The 22505-nt window shown below is 42.5% G+C and overlaps 2 protein-coding genes across 4 annotated transcripts in view; one reads left to right on the top strand and one right to left on the bottom strand.

The window, feature by feature from the left end:
• FAM219A (family with sequence similarity 219 member A) overlaps positions 1-1436 on the bottom strand; it is a 101710-nt gene extending 100274 nt beyond the window's left edge. For 2 of the 3 annotated variants that reach the window (XM_005530397.3, XM_005530398.3), the window contains exon 1: positions 1236-1436. In XM_005530397.3, the coding sequence (XP_005530454.1) occupies positions 1236-1295 (60 nt within the window). In that variant the 5' untranslated portion in view covers positions 1296-1436. The remainder of the gene's footprint in view (positions 1-1235) is intronic. The other variant, XM_014259147.2, reaches the window with a different exon arrangement.
• Positions 1437-1965: 529 nt separating this feature from the next.
• DNAI1 (dynein axonemal intermediate chain 1) overlaps positions 1966-22505 on the top strand; it is a 143185-nt gene continuing 122645 nt past the window's right edge. The window contains exons 1-6 of the mRNA XM_088054323.1: positions 1966-2070; positions 15681-15743; positions 17583-17672; positions 18587-18667; positions 20434-20560; positions 21940-22040. Of these exons, the coding sequence (XP_087910449.1) occupies positions 2038-2070; positions 15681-15743; positions 17583-17672; positions 18587-18667; positions 20434-20560; positions 21940-22040 (495 nt within the window). The 5' untranslated portion in view covers positions 1966-2037. The remainder of the gene's footprint in view (positions 2071-15680; positions 15744-17582; positions 17673-18586; positions 18668-20433; positions 20561-21939; positions 22041-22505) is intronic.

The following is a 22505-nucleotide window of genomic DNA, read 5'->3' as shown; positions in this document are numbered from 1 at the left end:
CAGGTCCCAGGTTACTAATAACACACCTCCAGGCAGAGACTGAGGAACACAGGAGTAAAGGGAGGGAAACACACTAGAGAAACCTCTTCTAGGTAGAAAACAGAAATGGTAAACACATTGAAGAGTTCTGTGGCAGGCAGATGGGGCACAACACATACACAAACAATCCTGTGGCATTGGACCAATGCAGCTACACGCTCATTGCACTACTTGATGGTATAGCATCTCCCCTGGCTGCCAGCCAGGTGGGCTCCCTTTGTAACTCATTTCAGAAGCTACCAAAAGCCCAGAACCACTCTACCTGCCCACTTACATATCTGCAAAGTCCTGTGAGCCTGCAGACTTCCTTCTCTGCAAAGATTCTCCAGGGTTCCATGTAGCAGTGTAACCATTATGTCAGACTCATTAATTGAGTATAATTGTGTCTACGATGTGAAAAACACATATCCTGATATGAAGAACACATGCTGTGGCTCGGCATCAAACCCTCATAGACTGCCTTCCTTACACAAATAATTGTGTGAGTTAAGCTAATTTGACAGAGATGTTTCTTTGCAGAACACCTGGACTTTACACAAGATGAGCATCTCCTCCTTGCAGCTTAGTGTCGAGAGCAGGCTATAAAACCATCCTCGGAGAAGGTCCTGCGGCTGAACAGCGCGTGTAACTTCCCACCCACCCCGTGCAGTTCTGCTGTCCCCGGGGAGCATCGGTCCCCGCAGCACCCAGCCCGGGCTGGGCACAAACACCGCCCGATTCATTCCTCCTTAGACCTCACCTATCTTGTAAAAGTCAATCAAAAGCCCATCCGTCCTCAGCGCCTCCAACCGGGCTCCCCAGTCCCACTGCCGCTTCCCCCTCGACCCCGGGCCATTCCCGTGCCCGGCGGCGGGAGAACACCCCGGGATGCTCCAAGAGGAGCGGCATTTCCATCGCGGCAGGAGCGGAGACGCCCGCCCGCCTCCGCCCGCTTCTGCTACCGACTGCTCCGGGGGAGGAGGAGGACGAGGAGAAGAGGACGGGGGAGGGGGCAGGATAAGAGGATGGCCCGGGATGACACAGCAGCGGCCCCGGGCCCGCCGGGGATGGCGGCGGCAGCGCCCAGGACACCCCGTTATATAACGGCCGCAGCGCCGCGCCCGCAGCGCCGACACCCGGGGGCATGTGCGCGACCCCCTCGGCACCGGGGTCACTTCAACCGGGGCACAGCGCGGCCCCGCCCGCCCGCCCCTCACCAGCGGCTGCATCTCGGCGCGCACGGCGGGCACCTGGAACCGGTCTATCTCCTCCATCATCTTGGCGGCGGCGCCGAGCGCGGCGGGCAGAGCGCGGAGAGCAGGGCGGGCGGACACGGGCGGCTCCTCAGGCGCCGAGAGAGGACAGCGACAGCGACAATGACAACGACACCGCCCGCGGCTGCGGCTGCCTCATCGCCGCCGCCGCCGTGACTCAGCCGCGCCGCTTCCGGGTCCGGCCGCCGCCCCGCCCCTATCTGAATATTCATTAAGGGCGGGGTGACCATTCCTCGCTCGGGGCCCGGATGCTGGGTTCCGCTGCCCCGCCTTTTTGAATAATCATGACGGGCGGGAACGCTGTCATCACTGACCGAATGGTGGTCTCGCTGCGGCCCCGCCTTCTTTTAAATATTCATTTGAGGGCGTGATCCCTACAACTAGTTTTGTGCCCGATCACTCCGTTCCCCGAGACCTGCCCCTCCATTAACTATTCATGAAGCAGGAGGGGCGTTGATCGCCAGGTCGAGGCCCAGCTGCTCCGTTCCCCGTGACCCCGCCCTTAATTTGAATATTCATAAGGAGGCGGTGCCCGCTGTCACGCTCTCTGGGCAGCGGCGCTCTGTTCGCAGAGGCAGGTGGGATGTACCATTCCCTCCCTCGAGGGGAGAGCCGGGGGGTTGCGGGAAATGGCCGGGGCCATTGCCGCTTCCGGCGCGTTGCCATGGGTGCCGCCATCAACTTCCGGCGTGCCGGGTGGGCGCGAGATTGTGGCGAGGGGTGGCCGCTGCTGTAAGGGTCAGCCATGCCCCCCAAGGCGGCCGACAAGCGCCGGCAGGTAAGGGCTCGCCGCACTCCCGTGGTGGCAGCGCCGTGGGGACCTCACCGCATGCGCCATGACATCACACCCGAATGGCGTCACTGCGGCTCCTTGCGGGAGGCGGTGGCCCACCAGAGGCAACGTCGCTGTGCAGCCCCGCTGTGACCCTGTTGCCTCCTGCTCTGAGCTCTATCCTTGGTGTGACACCAGCGGTGTCACCGTTCCCCAAACCGCCCCCTTTGACGTCACAGCGTGTACGCAGATCTTTCTCTCAGGGTTCACAGAATCGTTAGGGTTGTAAGGGACCCCTGGAGATGATCCAGTCCAACCCCCCTGCCAAGGCAGGACCACCTGGAGCAGGTGACACAGGAACACATCCAGGTGGTGTTTGGCTATCTCCAGAGAGGAGACTCCAGGACCTTCATAGGCAGCTGTTCCAGTGCCCTGCCACCCTCAACATAAAATTCTTCCTTAAGCTGAGGTGGAGCATCTTGTGTTCTATCTTATGGACACTGCTCCTTGTCCTGTCACTGGGTACCACTGAAAAGAGTCTGGCAGAGTCCCCTTGGCACATTTATATGCATTAATGAGATCCCCTCTTAGTCTTCTCTTTTCCAGATCGAACAGGGCCAGAAGTGCTTGAGAACATGCAGTGTCTACTCATAAAATTGATATTTTGGATCCCAAATAATCTTTGTGGCCTCTGCTGGACCATCTCCACTAGCTCTTTGTTTTGTGCTGAGGAGCCCAGAACAGGACACAGCACTCCAGATGTGGCCTCAGCTAGGGCCCTGTGGAGGTGTGGGGCCACCTCCCTTGACCTGCTGGCCATACCCTTCCCGATGCAGCACAGGATATCATTGGCAGCAGGGGCACACTGTGGGCTCATAGTCGCCTTGTCACCTGCCAATGCACACAGGTCCTACTAACCAGAGCTAAGGGGTTGAAGTGAGAACTTAGGTTGCGCCACAGAGCTGTAACCCACGGGGCTGGGTGTGGCAGTGGAGTCAGCACAGCCTCTCTCGACCTTGTTGAGTCCTGGCTGCATCATACTGTGTCACCCTCTCCCTTCAGCTGCCTGTGATGCCGTGAGAGTTCTGTGGCATTACACAGCTGTTCAAACCAGCCTGTCCCAAATCCGCAGCATCCCTTACTCTGTCACCATGCTGTTCAATCCTGTTAGACTACAAAGTCCTCAGACATTGTTGTCAGGCCATTTCATATTGTTTCTTGTTTCCAGTATGCAACACCCCTTCCAAAGCAGGTTCTAATGCACTCAAGGTATCTCCAGCCTGCCCAAGGATCTCTGAGAGACACTGAGCAGACAAGATAAAATCCTTTTTCTTACAAAATTTAAAAAAAATTATTTTAGTTATACCCACCTGTAAGTTTTGTCTCTTTCCTTTTGCTTTGCTATTTGGTCTTTGCTCAGCTCAAGCAATGTAGAGGAGTAATTTTCTACCCTTCCTGGCCCTAACCCTAGAGTGCTGTGGAGTCTCTGTGAGACCTCACTGTAATCCTTTGGGCTCTGTGCAGACATGTCTGCATGCATCGTCTTTTAGAATTAAAAACTCAGATTAATTCAATTAATGCCTGGGTCTGGTGTGCTAGTGGAGTATCAATGTGTTTGATTTAAAAGCACATGATGGCCTGGATGATAAAACCCTTTAAACCCTTTTGTTGATATGTTTAGATCAATCCCAGCATACCTGATGTTAGGGTTGGTGGGAGGAGGGTTAGCATGGGTGTAAGCAAGAGTGAGAGGATCAGTGACATTCCTAATCCCCTAGTAAGTACTAATAAGCACCAAGATACAAACAGGTTTAAAAAGTTTTCAAAGAGCAAAAACTAAGAATCAAAGCCCACATCCAGTCCTAGATAATGAAGATTTTTATGCTAAAATTGTAAAAAAAAAAAAACATTGATAATGATGAAAACTAAACTGAGCATGAAATGCTTTAATTGAATTTCAGTTTCTTCTATTTTCAGAATTTCCATATAAATATTTTCAATCCTTTTCAGTAGTCACTGTCTCAAATACTCTGAAATGGAGAGGCTTCCACTGACATATTGTTTGGAAAACTTAATGTGCTGTAAAGGCATTCCTTTTATTTTAAAGCACTTGAAACATCATAAACTAATTAAACTCTGAGGATGTTTGTCTTTTTACATAACCTTTATCACAATAACTTAAAAGGAAATAATTTTAACTTGTCCTGTATTAACATTTCCTATATTTGCCTTGTTAAGTCTGATTGCTGTTTCACATCCTTTTATCTGCTAGGATGTTCTTGCAGTGGAGGAATTTTGTGGTTAACTGTGCAGCTCTTGAGTCCAGAGGTTTTTGCCTCATTTTCCCTGACTCAGAGTACAGATGACATCTCAATCATCTCCTTTGGGAATGTGGGGGTGAATGCCTGTGCACTACTCACTGCCCAGCCAGGGGCTGATGTTTGATATCTACTGGGCCATAGAGGCCACTGTAAAACTAATTGGTGGGTCAAGCTTTAAATTCCAATTCTTGACAAGAATTCTTCTGTAATATTGTGCTCTTTCCCCCTGTCCCTGTGCTTTTTATTCCTCTGGTTTTTATATATTGCTTTATTCTGCTCTTGCTCTTAGGTTTTTCACTGCTGACTGCTTTCACTTTGAAAATTTTCTTCCTGAGTTTGTTCTCAAACCTGGGATCCTTACCTGTACACCTATTCCCTTTTACCATATATCACTTCCAGCAGCTCCTCTGCTTTCATGACTCCATGTTTTTCACATGCTTTGTGATCAATTCTTATTTTTTTCTTCTTCTCCCTTATGTGGGGGTTGTCTGTTCTTCTGTGCCTGTCTTATATCTACCTTCTCCTCTAAAATTTTTTAGCAAGTTTCTTGCTTTATTTCACTCTTTTTTTTTTTCTTTATCCTGCATAAAGACTTCCAGCTCAGTCTCCAGCCACCAGTTGGTGGCTGAGATGGGTGAAAATATGTCAGAGTTGCGTTTATCATAAGAATTAAAAGCTGTCGTGTTCCAGATAACTTGCTTGACTTGACCAAGCCTTATTTATAAATGTCTGTAGGCTTCCATATGTTCATGTACATTAAAAAGAAATTTCAGTGTTTCAGTGTTCAAAGTCTTTAAATAGTGTTGTATGTCTGCATCTTTGTGCTTCCAATACAGCTTTGGAAATAACAACTCTGTATGTTCTCTACTTCAGAATAACGATAATACCACTCCTTTCGGATCTGAAGTATGTTACGCACAATTGAGCTCAACAGCTTTTTGTAGGAATGTGGAATTATGGAAAGGCATAAGGCAACTTTCCTGCATCAGACTGAAAGGAATGGGTGCATCAGATTCTCAGCTTCGCTGAAAAATGCTCAAGACCATGGCAAACAGGACACTTGGAAGTGTGATGTTGAAAACACTGACATGTTTGGCATGTGCATGGACATGCACGAAGTGTTAGGGCAGAGAACAGCACCCTATAGGTCTTGTGTCAGTCCTGTGTGTGGTCCTGGGTAATGAGAGAATGTGGCCAGTGATTTTGAGATGGTTATTTTGAACATGTATGACAGGTTGGAAGTGTTTGTTTCAGATTTCCATGCCTTTGCTGTGTAACTCAAGGAAAATCCTTGAGTGAGCTGAGTAGAGCATCCTGTGTAAATGTGCACCTCTGTGTCTGCACCTACCTTAAGGAGAAGCAAAATCTCATTATGGTTCATTAGCAGACTTTGCATGCATTTGGCATTTAAAATACAAAACCGGACTGTTCAATCTTATCAGTCAGGGTTCACCTCACTGCAGGAACAGATCACTTAAGCAGTGGTAGGAAAGGATCTGAATTATGGCAGAGAGGCATTTCTTGTTACCCTTGTGGTCTTGCACACCCATTGACATGGAAACAGTTTCCTTCTGTTCAACAAGTCATGAAAGAAACAAATAGACCTATTCCCCAATACAGTACAGAAAACAATGAGACGCATTTTACTTTTTTTTTGTATTTTCTTCCTTTTCTTTTTTTTTCTTCCCCTGAGAAGGCTTTTAAGCTGCTTACTTGTTCTTTTACATGCATTAAAACATCCATGGAATATAAAACAAACATTCCATTTAGTGTTGCTCAAAAACATTATAGAATATATTGGCAAATAGCTCTTAAATTGGCATCCCTAGTGTGTGCAAATATCTGCTGCAGGGCAGGCTGGAAGTGATTTTGTTTCCATGCTGTGATTTCTTGCTCCTTGTGCCAACTGGTGGTTTACTATGGAATTTGCTAATATTCAGAACAGGAATAAGAAGCTAGCAGGAAACTTATGGAATAGTTCTACAAGATGCTGAGCTTAGCTCTCATAATGTCTCCACCTCTTTCTTTTAGAATCCAACAAGCACATTACTACCTTACAGGTACATTTTCCCCACAGTTCTAGTTATTCTCTGTGCTGTGCTGTAGAGGAAGTGCGAATGACTGCTTTTGCTCAGGAAGGTGAGCTAGACTTAACAGGAGTGTTCTGTGATTCCTCAGCCTTGTAACCTGATTGTATTATGGTGACAGCTGGCATGGGGAGCAGAAAGGCTGTAGGAAAGTCTCTTTAATGATACTAAAAAAATATGGTCTGGGTTTGTCATTTGCCCTGATGAGTGTTTCATTAATATGTAATCAATTTTCAGCTCTTGGAAAATCTGCTTAATATGAACTGACACTTCAGCTTGTCAGAGTGCCCAACCTGCATCACCCCTGATACTGAGTTCTCTGGTATTTGAGGCTGGATCTGTGAATCCAGGTCTTCTTGTCCATCCTTAGGCTTTGAGTGTAAGGAGAAATTTTGTTTCTCAGTGAGTCACTGAGTAGGGGTGTCTGGCTTCTCACCATACGGCAACTCATTACAAGAACTAGTCTGAAAAGGACAGTTTAATCAGGCAGTATGGGAGAAGAAAACACCAGTCAGTAAAGGCTGTAGTGACAACCCTTATCCTGGATGGCAACACAGCACATGTGGTAATAATCATTACATTTTCTGTTTGGATAGTCAGGGCTGGACATTGGTCTGAACCTGAGGAATTGACACATTTTTCCTGGAGGATTTCTGTCCTCACTAATTCAGGATTCAGCCTGGTTTTAAATGAACGCTGGCTCTTGAGTGTAACTCTCTGCTTCCTAGGTCACCAGCATGATTTATTTACCAGCAGAATTGCCACTGACAAGTCAGAGGATTTGTGCAGCAAATGATAAAATAGTTGAAAAGCAGAGCTCTAGAAAAAAATCAGAAGGAAATAGACTTGGAATAAACTTCAGAGCTTGGAATAGACTTGAAATAAACTTGCTATTTAGTCAATACCAAATAGCAATAACTACTGATAGTCCTGTTTTGTATAAATTCAGTTAATAAGTCTCAGATCAACAATTAATGATTGTCATGTCACCAATGAAAGGGAGAGTGATGTGGGAAAAAATGTGGATAGAGTAAACAAGAAGAACAAGACTTGAATGTATGGTTGAGTGTGATTTTTAAATTTTCTTCATTGCAGGGTAATCAGGTAACATTGCTAGGGAGTTTAGGGCAAAACTTCTACTAAGCATTGCAAGTCTTTGATGGTTGCCCTTGCCATCTTTTTCTTTTTGGATGCAGAAATATGATATCTCTTTTGAAATGTCAGCCTTGTAGGGCTTTTTTTTAAACTTTTTTTTTTTTTTAATTTACAGCAATGGTCTTTAGAAAGTAGCCAGTAGTTTCTTCTTATTTTCCTGTTTTATGACTACAGAAAAATTAAATATGCATCACCCAATTTTGTATTCCAAAATACAATTGGAAATTCTTGTTGGATAGCTGAGCAGCAGGAAGACTCCCTGCTTAAGGACTTGATTTTGCAGGTATTTGTACCTCTCAGTGGCTTGTCTGCAATAGAGGGAGCTGTGAGAAGGGAAAGGAATATTAAATAGCATTTAAAACATCACTTTTCATCTATTTCCTCTTTTCATTTTTATCATCCTGTTGGATTGTGGTATCTTTGCTGTAGTCTATTTGTAATAATTTGTCTTGTAGCATAGTAGATGTCTGGCCCAGGGATGAATTCCTAGGTGCTGCTATGATATACACTCTGGAAGAAGGATCCAAAAAGAAACAAAGAAACAGTCACTTGGGCCTTCTGTAGCCATCATTTAAGTACTCTGACTGTTACAGACTTCTAATATGTATTAGCTGTTGGAAGTGTGGCGATCTGTTAATGTATTTAATGTCAGACAGTCATCAGAGTAAAGCATTATTAGCCTCTGTTAGTTCTGACTCTGTCATTTTTCTCTGGAGCATCTCCTGGAGTGGTCAGAGTTACGATGGTGACCTGGAGGTGAAAAAGTCCTTAATACCTCCTTCCTGTTCCTTAGTTCCCTAGCAACCACGTCTCCTTTATTTTTTTTTTTCCTAATATAAATTCCTCATGATTATTCTCAGTCCTCTTCTTGTTAATTAATATTATTATTAAAGCCAGGGATAGGAGCACATTTATTAGGAAGATTTAGGAAGATGATTTTTTTTTCCCCTGTAGCAAAAATGTCTTTAGTTTATCTTGAATTTGATAAATGTAACTATTTTAATTGAATAGTTACATTCAATAATGTAACTATTACCCACCACTCTAGATGCTGAACAATGTAAACCAATAATCTACAGCAACATAACCTGGGAGGACTGAAGTGAGGCAGGAAACCTACAAAAAACAAAGTGTGTGACTATGGCATTAAGCTGTGTATCATAATGCCTGAGCCCAATGGGATGAAATGAATGTTTCCCCGGCAACCTTAATTCTCACATTTGCTAAATTCTGAATGCTTCTCTTTGAGATGTTAATAATAGTCTGTTAACTTTTTTTTTCCTGTAGCTAATGTGATACACAAAAATGTGCTTGAATTTTAAACATGCATATGAAGGCAAGTTATTGTAAACGTCTTACTAGTGAATATATAGTCATTATGTTGATTCACAGTTATAATTTATTTTTTATTTGTATTGAAGATGTGTTTGTGACCTCTTTCCTATTGTACAAACACTATGTGATGTATTTTAGGTAGCTGTCAGAGCAGAAGGATTACATTTTTAATCATAGTTTATAGGTAATGCATTGTTACAGTAAAAAAGAAAAGCAAGGAAGCAATAACAATCATTCTAAGCCATGGTGGCAGGACACAAACTACCTAGGTGGTATTGAGGACTCTTTACAGCTAATGTGTCAGAGAGAACTTTTAAGAAAAGGTATGAAAAAGGAAAGTATGCTAGCTTTGGAAAGATTTACAGAGATCAGGAGCTTGCAAAAAAATCCAGCAAAAGAACAAAGCAGAGATACACCAATAAAAAGGAATGTCAGGGCTACCCTTTTCATCAAGCAGCACAGCAGTATTGTCTGTGCTATTATCTGAATTAGGAGACAGAGTAAAAGATTTTGTATTCTTGACTGACTTATGTTTGCTCCCCAGCTTGCTTCTTGTAATAGTTTTAAACAGATCTGCTAGTTTTGATGACCTTCACCTTCTGCTAATATTGCCAAAATACTAGGATCTTATCTTTCCTCATATTTTTTAATTTTTGTGTCGTCTTCCAATTGGGTTCCAAAAGTTTGAGATACTTTGGGATGAACCTTCTGCAGCATAGATGGCTGTAGCAGGAATGATATTTGAGAGCAAAATATGTCCTTGCTTTCTATACTGACCTCTGTAGAGTACTGAGTCGAGTGGCATTACAATCTCTATCTTCACTTGCAAGAGTCCAGAATATTCGACAAATAAGTCATTCAACTTCTGTTGTTGAGTAGGTCTCTGCATTGTGAGGGATGTTTTATCTGGGCAAGAGACAAGAGTTTTGGTGAACATCCCTGGAATAAGGTAAGGATCAGCTCCTTTTTAGGCTGCTCCAGGTATGGCTGTCCTAACTTTGTGGAGCAGACATGGCAAAAAGCCCCAGACCCACACTGATTTCTGTGTGCTGGCTCCCATTATCATGTCTTTGGTGTGGGCTGTGTCCATACAGTGCAGCATTTGACCGAGAATCTGTATGATAACAAAGTAGTTCTAAAGCATAACTGTTCATCTTGGATGGTGGTTGGAGCTTCTTTAGTTCAAAATACCAGACATAATAAGTATAATTTTATGTCCTGTCAGTCATGTGCTTGCTCCCTGCTGTAGGGAACTACAAAGCCCAAAGCAACCTGTCATAGTCAGCAAGTAGAGGCTGGTAGAAAAGCAGACATGAGGTATGGAGAAGGCTGGTAAATCTCACTGACAGATGCAATGTAACCTCTTCCTTAAACACCCTCTCCCAGTCATCTACAACAGCCATCCTTTGATAAAGGTTAAAAACATGCATAGGGTCAAAGTTAAGACTTTCACAGCCTGCTTCTGTATTTTGGAATAGTCTGTAAACTTCGTTGCACTCAAAGTCTTGTATATGGGAAAAGAGAAGGAACAACTTATAAAACTAAAAATTTCCTGTCAGTGTGACTGAAATTTTAGTCTAAACATTATCATAAGTCCAGATGTATTCATTAAAGAAAATAAAAAATACTTCTGTGCAAAAAATAAAAATAATTAGTAATGATACTGTGATTAAAATTGTTGCATGAAAACTTCCCAATTTCTAACTCTTTTCTGGTATTGTGCTCATCCTTCTTCCAGGGCTCTGATTCCTAAGGTTGATGGTTTGATTTTGCTGTTGGTGGTGGTGTTGGTGGGGATGTTATGAGTTGTCAGCAACCAGAGACCTTCATTGGGGAGGATAAGATGTCCATTTTGATGGTTTCTTATTCATCTGGAATTTCTTTTATATGTTAGCTAATATATTTTTACATTTCCCTTTTTCCATTGGTTTGGTGCTCCACATTACACCTGATACTACTGCATATGTTGCTTTTCTAGTGTGCTAGATCCTTTTTTTTATCTTCTTTGCTACCCTTAAGCCAGATTTTCTTCAGTTCACCTGTCTGTAGATCTGCAATTCTTTAACTGGCCAGTGGTTAGATGCTTACAGCTGTGGGGTCTGTGATGTCAAGTATATCTTATCACCCACTGCCTGTACTCCTCTGTGCCATATCCTGAGTCTCCTCAGGGTCTCTCCATCCTAACAGGCCTGTACTGCATCATTAAATACCAATTGTAGAACCATGATCCTGTACAAAAATAAGGGAATACAGACAACTTGCCACAGGTACCTGGCTGATTAGAAAAATGTTCATGTTCTACTCCACAATTCTACTCTACTGTTCCCTATGGTATGGGAAACAGATCAGGTGTAGTGGTTCAGATTTGCCAATTTGAGTTTCCCAGCCAATGCACCAAATAATGTGGTAGGTTTAGCACTGGCTAAAATCACCAGTGCACTAAATCATTTCTTGCTGTGAGATATGGATTAGGAGAAGGGCAAAGCAGGCTTAAAACTTAAAAGGTATAAAGAAACTTTATTAACAGGACTACAAGAATAAGAAGCATCAGAATAAAACTTCCAGAACACCTTTCCTCCCCCGGCCCAACTTTTTCCTTTCCCAGCTGACCATGTAGAGACAAAACCTGGGATGTTAAAGCAGTACCAGCTATACAATAGTCTTTCATCAGTTCTTGTAGGGACAGGAGTTTTCTCTTGCCCTGCCATGGAAACTTCTGTCCTGGTTTAGGGCAAAATTTGGGAGAAAACCTCCAGTGGGGCTCCCCCCGGGAAAAAAACGTGGCCATGTGGCCCTTTTTTTCCCACCCCCCAATCGGTTCGGGAAGAGATTTCTCTGAGAGAAGTGGAAAAACCTGTTTATTTCACAGGCACAGCACTACCGAGCACAAAAATGAATGATAACACATTACAAAACCTCTCGCCCTTCAGAAGAGATGACAAACTTCAGAGGGTCTCTTTCCTGTGGGTGTTCGCTCTGTTATCAGTCCCTCTGGCGCTGGAAAATGCCGCTGCCCAGGCTGGGCTCCCGGTAGTGCACGGGTGCAAGCTCCCGGTGCTCTCCCGAGTCCCCAGTCCAGAGCAGGTTCGATTCGTTTCAAAAAAGGGAAAGAAAACAGTCCAGGAAGACCGCTCTGCTCTGGCTAGTTGGAAAGCCAAGGTGATCTGTGTCTTGTTGTCTGTCTGTGCTGTAGTCAAAACTCCCGATGCGGGGGGAGCAAGTACAGTCTCTGATAACAGACTCGGTGCTTCTTTTCCACTCACTTTTACTCTGAGATGGAATTTTAAGAATACAAAACCTGTGTCTGGGTTAGGTGGACGAATGGGGATACAATTTAACATCATAATCAACCCAGGACACTTCTCTACAAGGAACAGCGTTCTCATGGCTTTTCATTTCCACAAATAGCTGCTGCCCAGGAAAAGTTCTGCATCACGAAATTCCTCCCATTTTCACAGCCTTCCTAAAGGTGTGTCCATGGGCCATGAACTCATAGGGTATTATTTTAAGGATGAGTTGTTCAAAGGCAAAGGTTCTCTTCATCTGTCTCTGTGATCATCTTCGGGAACAGAGGTGTTCTTCTTTTCTCCCTGGGGGAAAAGGGCCTTCATCACTCTCATCACTCTCTCTTTTCAAGCTTCTCATGGGATCACAGCTACTCCAGCATCTGCTTGGCTTCATCAGTGGATGCCTGTGCTCACATCTACAGTTTGAATACTTTATCCCCCATACTTTTCTCGTGAATTAAAGGAGTTATTTCAGTACATCATTGTCTATCTCCATGGCCCTACCAAAAGAATATTTCAGCCCCATTCAGCATCTCCTCATTCTCCTTCCACCTGAAGCTTGACTCTTTACTGACCTTGGTATTTTCATGTTGTCTTTCTACGCGTCGTCACTGTCCTTTTCTCTCCCTGGAAAGAGGAACAAGGTCTGCCGGTCTCATCTATGTAGCGAAAGGGTTAAATATCTTTCCCAGTGGCCACAGCAGTCACGGTGTTGGATTTCAGGCCGCGCTGGATCCCTCCGTCTATCCGGCAGCCACTGGGAGGGTGGGCTCGGCCTGGAGCCGTCCGTGCGGGTCGGGGGGAGGGGGTTTTGGTGAGATGTCAGCAACCATGGCCCGGCCCAGCCTGGGGCTGAGTCTCCATAGCCTCCATACCTCGCCTGGGAGCTGCTGGAGTCCAGCCCAGCTTCCTCCATGCAGCATAGGCTGTGGGGGAGTGGTGCCGGCCCCACCAGAGCTCCGCTACCTTTCGAGGCTGGAAGCAAGAGAGAAAGAGTTCCCGGGCTTGTGGTTTTTAAAATGTGGAATTCACAAAGGCGGATCTAATTTCTCAATAGTGCAAAATGTTGTTGGTTCTCAGAACCAGCCATCTATGGCCTGTCCAAGGCACAGAGGAAGCTCCCAACAGCTTCTCCTAAAAAAATCACTTCTGTGGGTGGTTCCTTACTTCTTCCCCAAATGTCGATCAATGTGAAACCACTGCATCAGGGTTTGTGCTGCTTCATTCTGGTGCACTAAAAGCTCTAGCTTTTCTTTGGTCTCACTTTTGGATTTTAATACTGTTGCAGATAATTATTCACAGGTGGCTCTTTGGATTATGTTAATTGAAATCTATGCAACCACTAAAACCAATTATCCTCAGATTGCCTTGGCAGTGCCTTTGCTAATAGATGAATGCTTCTGTAGATCCATTTACAAAGGATAATAGTAAGTAGACTTTGTTTCATGTTTGAAATTAAGAATTTGATTTTCATTTGGATCTGAATAAAATTCTGCTCTGAAAATCTGTTTAAGTCACATCTAATTCACACATACCAGGATCCTTGTCAGAGAGAACCCTCTGTTACCCATTGTCAAGGAATCACATAGGGAGGACAAGTCAGCTGCATGATCCAGTCATCTCAGTAGTGGTTGTGACACGGGACCTCTTAGCTTCTCTGCTCTGCAGTCAGCCTACGGTGGGAACATAAAGAAAATGTTATAACTTTTACCTTCTCCACCTTTATTACAAAAATTTGTATTTCAAAGGCACATATTCTAAGCATAGAAAATGTATTGTTTTGCTCATTTTTCGTACCTCTTAATATGTATCTTCTGGAATAGAGATAATCCCTAATGCCTTGTTAGTAATAGCAGATTTATGTGTCTTAGCTTGTACAAAGAGAAATAACACAGAGACACAGTCTCACATTTTTGCTGAACTTTGTTCTCCTATGCAAATATTTCTTTTTTGAATTCTTATTGTCAAGTCTTAACAAGTAATGGGGCTTGATGAACAATGTTTGGGGATTCTGGGTGAAAGTCTTTATGGACGCTTAGTTGTTTAATACATAGAAAGTCAGTAGTGGAGGTGAATATTTAATTTTCATAATCAAGGGGAATCATGAGGAGAGTGTAGGAATCTCTGTGGAGGCCTGTGCTCCTGAACGTGTTCTTAAGACATATGAAAGACAAGAGGAAGACTAGATACTGTGATAGAGCTGGGCTTTCCAGAAGAAGAACTAGGAAAACCAGGTGAGAGAAACAAATGGCAGACTTCAAGCAGTGGTTCTTTGCATTACAATGTAGTTGTACTGCAGGAGTCCTTGATGTGGAAGTTGTGCATGCTAAAAGTGTGCATGGATTCCAAAATCACAGAATAAATTTGTGGAGAAAGGTTCACTGATATGAAATAGAAAAGATAGCATTTTGAGTTCAAGTCCCTGTGGCAAGCTAAGAGGTCATTCTGGAGAGAATAGATGCCTTCTTTAGAACAGTGTTGGTGGCAGATATTTGTCTAGATGGAACTTATATCTGAACTGAAAGGCACACTAATGTTGTTCTGAAGAAAATCAATCAGCCCATGGGAGCTTCCTCTCCCACCCCTTCATTTTCTTTCCCTCTTGTCTCGTATCCCCTTCTTTTCTGTCACAAAGTCAAACATTTTTCTAAGTAACTCCTGCTTCTTTCATCTGTACCATCAAATGTTATTTGTGATCCATCCTGAAACTGTTCTTGCCAAGGTTTCTAGTGTTGTTTCCTTTTTTTGATTTATCAACTCTCTCTCTTCCTTCAGGGTTCATGATCCTGTCTGTCCCTCAGCATCTCCCCAAAAGGATCCTCTTCATTTCCTTTCCCACTTTCTGTTACATTTTCACAAAGCTTTGTCAATGGTGTTCTGTTATTCCTTGATTCTGGGTAGGGTAGTCTCCCTCTATAAGGCACCCTGTAAACAACTATTTAATTGTTTTCCTTAAAGCCTGTCATAATAAATTTTCTGTGCTTTCATGTGTGCAGGGGGGTTGACAGTGGTTAATTTCCCAGCTGTTCATCAGTGTTTTCCATGATTTCTCAGTGCTCATGACTTTGTGGGTGTGGATCTATTGTCTTTGGGCTCCCTTTGCCATGCAAGCACCTGGGACAGGAGCAACCTTTTAGTATGTTTGACCAAGACACTAAAATGTGTTTATGACCTTTGGGTGTATAACAGAGTAGGACAGACTAGTAGCATTGTACTAGGACAGAGCCTGGCATTTTTTTATGCTAAAAAATCGCTGTCTTGTGTTGTGAAAATGACTGTTGTTCCTTCAGATAATTAATTTATAGACGAATGCTGTAATACTCAGCTTTTAAAACATACCATTGGAGCTAGCATCAAACTTTTATTCTGCTCTGGTTAAATTCGAAAAAAAGGTGCTTTGAAAATTTACATTGGATGTGTTCTCATTTTAGGGCCAAGGTGGACCTTCAGGAGGAAAGGCAGGAAAAGCTGGTAAAGCTGGACGTAAAAAACGGGTAAGATTCTCAAGTCTTAAAAAATTTTTTTTCCCTCTTTTAGCTTTGAGATGCAAAAAAAGATTTAGCTTGAAAAGTGAGGTTCTTTTTTATAAAGTTGATAAAATATCAGTTGATTTAGCAGTAAGAGTTTGCTGTAGGTTTCCACTGAGAAAGGAAATACACCAACAAGTTAGGACAAAATATGTCACCTGACAGAAAGGCACAATTTGGGTTAAATGCAATATGAAAAGATTAAATAAAATGTTTGGGATGTGGATTCCAAAATACAAGCAGACTCAGACTGTGACAAAACTGCCTGCTTAGTTTAGAAAATTCAAAGTATAGCCCATATTCACTAAACAAATAAGTACAAGCCTTAGAGAAAAAAGCCTTGACTTATTTGATTCACAATAATGTTTTTACCGTTGAGCAAATAAATTATTATAATAACCTGATTTAATCTACCTTCCTCTTATTTGGCTTCATTGACAGGGATGGAAGAACATTCTACATGCCTTTAAACAGGCATAATGATAAACAGCTTTTCACTTTCTTGGGATGAATCACATTCTCATTAATTGTTCCTCTTTTCACCATTTAAAAATGGAAAGTTACTTACTTTTAAATGAGAATCATATATAAAAATGTTAAAACCACAATAATTCTTATCTGATTCACTTGGGAAAACAGCCACTGAACTAACTAGCATCAAATTGTGTATAATAAATGTCCTACAAACAGGTTTTCTTGTGGGGAGCATTAAATCACAAACAACTGTTCTGCAGTCATCATCTCTTGTGCATCAGAGAGCCTGACCCTCTTTACAGCTTGCCTCATTTCAGCTCCCGTGGGGGAAGAAATAAGGCTGCAGCCTATGACTTTCCCTGGGCTCTTGGATTATGCAAAATTCACTGTACTTTCAGCCACTGCACATTTTGACACAGTGTTATGCTTTTTACCTTTGTGTTGCTCTGCAGGTAGCAAAGCATTGCTGGTTCCAGCCTCTACAGTTTCAGCCATAAGCTGTACTTACACCTTGGACTCATCCTCAGCTTTGTATGAATGTAAAGTTAGCAGGCCTGAGAGAACAGTATTTACAAGAATGATTGATTTATTTTAAATCAACTCATTACACATTTTGAACTGAGGAAGAAATTAAGGGAAAACTGCCTGGAGCAGTTAAGCACTTTAATCAGCAGTTTGTGTTCTGACAGTTTTTTTGGTAAGGACAATTAATTGAAATTCATTCCTGCAGTGATTAATTTTCTTTTTAATGACCTTATATCATGACATCAACACAGTGCTAGCTCAGGGAGGGCAGCACTCTGTTGTTGGGAGAATGGAGACATACTGGCCTTTGCAAGAAATTGGTTAACATTCCTCCAGGAGCCACATCCCTGCAGCTTTGTATTTCAAACTAAATTCTAAGCGTAGCTTATAGAATAATACATCAGGAGTAATTGCAGGTTCTTGGCTTGTGCCCTTGAGTAGTCCTTAAGTCCTATATTACCCTTGGGTATTATATGGCAAGGGAAACAGAATTGCCAACTTTTAAACTGAGATTGAAGTGAAATCACTTGAATTTTGTTATTGGAGTTAATCCAGTTTTGTGTCAGGGCAGGAATTATCTTCAGGTGCAGCTCCTCCAACCCACTGAACTCTTGCTGGCAAGCGTAGCCATATGAAAATCTTCAGATTTTGGCCTGCCATTTTTGTTCTTCTGCTCTGTTTAAAGCAAAGATGGGTGGGGGAATGTTGTTTTTGCTCTTTGCTCTGTGCCTCAGGAATTGCTTCTTTGGCAAAGAGCAAAACTGTCTGAGGCTTGTTGCATTACTGAGCTTGTCATTCATGTTCTAGGATGAAGATGACTTTCCTGAAACGGGAGAGGACGGGTTGTCAGCAAGGGCTGTAGCCAGATCCCCAGATCACCTGGAGCTTCCTGAAGCTGTGAGTAAAGCAATGCCTGTCTTGTCTTGAGATATGTATGAAATTCTATAAGCAGAAGTCTACCCACCGGTTTTGGAGGAAATTCTGCAAGAGTAAAACTGCAGTACTTGCTGAAGTGCAAGTGAAGTGTCTGCAGTACCAATTGAAATGGCTTCAACAGGAAAACAGAGAGAATGTGCTTTGAAACCCAATTCTGGGCTTACACCACTGTAACTGTCTGGAGCTAATCCAAAAAGGAAATGGGGCTGGGGCTTCACTCAGTTTAGGAGGACCCAGAACCAACCCTGAGCTTTTCACGTGCCTGTGTGCAATAGACAGGACAGGGAAGTGTCCTACAGTTTTATTGCTATTTCTTCAGAGATTGGTTCAATAACATTGCAATTGGTCACCCTTCCAACCACAGTTTTTTCTCTCTTCTCACTGTCTTATAAAACTCTAGCATGGTTCCCCATCATTAAACTAGCTGTGAAAGGGAAGCTTTATGTACATCCCCCAACTCAGGCAGTAAAAATAGTTAAGAGCAGTACTTTATTTTTTGTTCACAGTGGTCAATCCTGAAAGTACTGCTACTGAGCTTATTTATTTTTGGACAGTGTAAATTTTAAAGACATGAGTTTTCTGTCTCACCCTATAGAATGCAGCTAGCATTTTCCAAGTGCTACCATATCTTAGATAAGAATCACAATCAAGAAAGCCCTGAAATACTGTGATAGGAAGCAGGAAGACTGTTCTGGATTCCACTCTGAGACAGGTTGGTCCCAAGCACTGTTCTTGTGGTGGCATCACCTGCACATGAGGTATCTGCAGTGAACTGAACGTCACAGAACTGAGCATAAACATGGTGATTTTTGTTGCTGTACATTGTATTAGTAGTGAAGTTTCATTTACAATACTATTTTGTTTCCATTCCAAAGGAGTTAAAAAAGGAAGTTACACGTACCTTGACAGCTAATAATCCCCATGTTCCCAGGGATATCGTCAGATTCAGCTTTAAAGTAAGTGTGACATGACCCATAAAACTGGATTTTTTCTCAATTAATTGGTTTTGTGTTTTCGTTTGGTTTATAACCAGGTAAATTTTCTTTTAATGTGGCTACATCTTATTACATATTTACTGCCAGTGATTCTTAAAGGGTTTTTATAGAGGGTAAAAGTCTAAAAGCATTGATGCATTTATTTAGAAGTAGGATATGACAATTACAGAACAAGATCTGTCAGTGAAGATAATTAATGCAGCTAATCTCAGGTAGTTACTTTTCCCATTCTGTGGTGGTTAAAGGACAAAAAGCAAGGGTTTTTTCATTCTGTAAGAATTATGCCTTAGTATCCACATGTGGAGATTGAATTATAGGAGAGCTCAGAAATGTGTTTTGTGGAACCACTGACAAGCTTTATTCATGGTGAGTAGGAGTGAGCAACAGACAGCCAGAAAATATCCAAAGTCACATGTTCACATTTATATGTGCAAGGCACACACTGCATTACCCTGGAGCAGCCTTCTCCCACTACCATATACAGCCAGCCACAAAGGCAGTCACACAGGAAGGGTGGAGTGATGGCTTTGCTTCCCACTCGTCCCTGGGAAGGATTACACACCTTGAAAGAAAGGGCATGGGGACAGCTTCTCCAACTCTGGCATTGAATTATTCCTGACTCTAGGCAGGTGTTGTGGTTTAATCCCAGCTGGCCACTAAGCCCCACACAGCCCTTAACTCACTATCCCATGGTAGGACAGAGAAGAGAATCAGGAGTAGAGGTGAGAAAACTCATGGGTTGAGACGAAGACGGTTTAATAGGGAAAGAAAAGCTGTGCAAAGCAAAGCAAGGAATTTGTTCACCACTTGAGGCAGATGTTCAGAAATCCCTAGGAAAGCACGAAACTTAATGGTTGTTTGGTAACATATTAATGTTCATTCCAAACATCCCCCCATTTTTCTTCTTCCCCACAGCATTCTTTTCCCCCCAGATTTATATGCTAAGCATGGCACCACATGGTATGGAACATCCTTGTGGTCAGGTAGATGAGGTGGGGTGGGGAACAGAACTCAGCAAGTGCTGCTCTGCAATAATCAAAACATCCCTGTGTTCATCACAAATCAAAACTACAGCTCACAGTAGCTACTGTGAAGAAAATTATCCCTGTCAAAACCAACACCTAAGGGAAGAGAAAACCAAGCAAAATCTTCCCAAGTCTGTCTCACCTCTCTGCTACTGTTCTTGTTTGACCAACAATTACACAATTCCAGAGAAAGAAAATCAGTCTTGTGGAATCAAATAAAGCCCTTCTTTTCTTTTTGGAGCTGAAGTTTTCCATATTTATGGTATATAGATAGGTGATCATTAATCCATATCTTCAAATTCTCCACAATGACTGAAGTGGGCTCAGTGCTGTGCCGTGGTTCACATAGTAAATAATCATATATATATATATATAAGAAAAAACTATTGAAGCATCTGTGTTCTTTTGTGGTTTCTGATTGCTTTTAGGTACAGCTCAAAACTAAATTATACAGGTTGAGCTGTTCTTTACTGTGAAGATGGTGAGACAGTGGAACAGATTGCCCAGAGAAATTATGGATTCTGCAGACCTGGAAGTGTTCAAAGCCGGATTGGATGGGGCTTTAAGCCCCCTGGGCTAGGGGAAGGTGTCCCTGCCCAGGGTAGTAAAAGGGTGTAACAAGATGTTCTTTAACACCCCTTCCAGCCTAAACCATTCCAGGATTCTAGGATTCTATGATTTGGTTGGGTTCTTCTTTTGTAGGAACGAGCATACAAAATAGTGGACGATATGGATCAAACAGCCGTTCACTTCACTTTGAATGGATATTTGATACACAAAGATTCAGATGAAGGCAGACGTCAGAGTATCAGATCAAGCACTGAAGAAGGTAGCTTTATTGTCTGAAATCACAATAAATGTCAGATAGGTACTGGTTCCTCTTATTCCTCTAATTCAACACAATGATCATGCTGCATTACCGTAGAATTAAACAGCTCCAACTTCTGCTTGCATCCTTGTTGGCAATCAAAGTTAGAAAAATTATCAGCCAGATGTTTGCTGGAAAATGGTGTGTGTTTTCTGAGTAATTTGAATGCTAGCACTGAAATTTTCAAACTTACTGTCTTTGAAACATCTTTCACTACCATTAGTTGGACATACGTGTCTAAAATACTTAGCCTGTTTTGAAAGTTTCAGACATGATTTAAAGTGTTAAAGCAGAAATGTTTAGAATCTGGTTTTTTTTTCAGGAAACTATCACATACATGACCAATTCTTAAATTCTTACCAAGACATCTACTTTCAGACAATGTGAGATACAAAGCCCTGAACTACTTGGACCTTTTCTCTGAGCTACTATCAACACCCTTAGGTGTTCAGACAAAAAGATGCATTAACCAGAGACTGAAAGCTCTGTTATTTGTAAAGAGTTCTAGGTTTGAATTTTCTGCTGGGGAGGATGTACTGGCTAGTGATTTTATTGTATTTCTACTGTTTGTGAAGGGAGAATTTCTGTCACAATGAGTGTTCTGTCAGGGTGGTAACTTCCAGGCACAATGATAACACTGGGTAGGCTCCTGAGCGTAGTTCTTACTTGGAGCTTCTGAGGGTCAGTGCCTCCTTTATTTTACACTTAACAAACTATGCATAATGATTTCAAGTAGCATAAAGTGCTTAATGTGATCTTCAATGCCATGAAATCATGGAATTTTGGCAGTGTTTTTCATAGATTCCAAACCAATTCGTTTCTAATGGCTTAGTGCTAGCATGGCTATGCAGTCAAGGCTGTGATTGGAATGTAGACATCCATTATTCTCTAACAAGACTGGTATATTGATTTTTATCCATATAAATAAGAATAACCATGTTATAACTTCTGTGTGCCTTGAAAACATTCTTAGTAATTGTATATAACTGCAGACAATTCTGGAGGATAGAAAGGTCCAGAGCTGAAGGGATACCCATAAACAGAGTTACTCAGATCAGAAATGGGTTGCAGAAGTTTGCTTTGAGTCAAAAGATTTATTTTTTATTTCAGTTCATCCAGAAGTCTTGCAGATGAATTCTAGAAATAGAATTGTCACCTTTTGTGGCTTTGAGCAAACAGTTGTTCTCCAAAGTGGGGATTTGTTACTGCGTTGTCTAATGATAAAGCATTAGGAAACGATGCATATGTATATCAATGCTCCAGAAGACTGAGGATCTGTAGAATATTGGATAAGATGTCCTGTTATTCTGGGCTCATTCACATATCCTTTCTCTCATCAGAAAAGGCTTCTGTTGAGGAGGAAAAGGCTCCTGAGGAGGCTTCTGCTGAGGCAACTGAAGAGGCAGAGACTAAAGAAGAAGAACCCAAAGGAGATGCTGAGGTTATTCTCTATCGCCATCTAAGAGCTGTCCATTTGATTTTTAGTATTAGCTTTTAAATGACATTACTATAAAATGGGTTTCCTTCTGTGATTGATTATTTTATGTCTGAGATGTCAGTGCTGTAGGTGAGAACCTGCAGGTTCTGCTAGGCAGCTGTGGTCCTGATGCCTTTTTTCAGATGCAGGAGCTGAGTAGGGGGATCATACTGATCTGGCTTTATCCAGACATTATAACAAAACAAAGTGTAATTTGTTGGGACCTGGAATCTTTCTGGACAGTATGTCTATTGGTGAAAAACAAAATCTGGAGGGGTGAAAGCAGCAGGCATAACTGAATGAAAGTAGTGGCCCTATTTCAAGGCAGCTGGCTGATAGGAAAAGAGTAGCCTGTGAGAACTTCATTCTTATGCACACAGTGTCAGAACCCACACAGTGTCAGAGTTTCAGGTGAAACTCATTGTCTAG

Source organism: Pseudopodoces humilis, chromosome 4 (assembly GCF_049639895.1).
Source record: "Pseudopodoces humilis isolate 2021_Gansu_Grassland_sample_001 chromosome 4, ASM4963989v1, whole genome shotgun sequence".
NCBI lineage: Eukaryota > Metazoa > Chordata > Aves > Passeriformes > Paridae > Pseudopodoces > Pseudopodoces humilis.
Note: the sequence above shows the minus strand (reverse complement) of the source record. Positions and strands in the feature narration are given on the sequence as shown.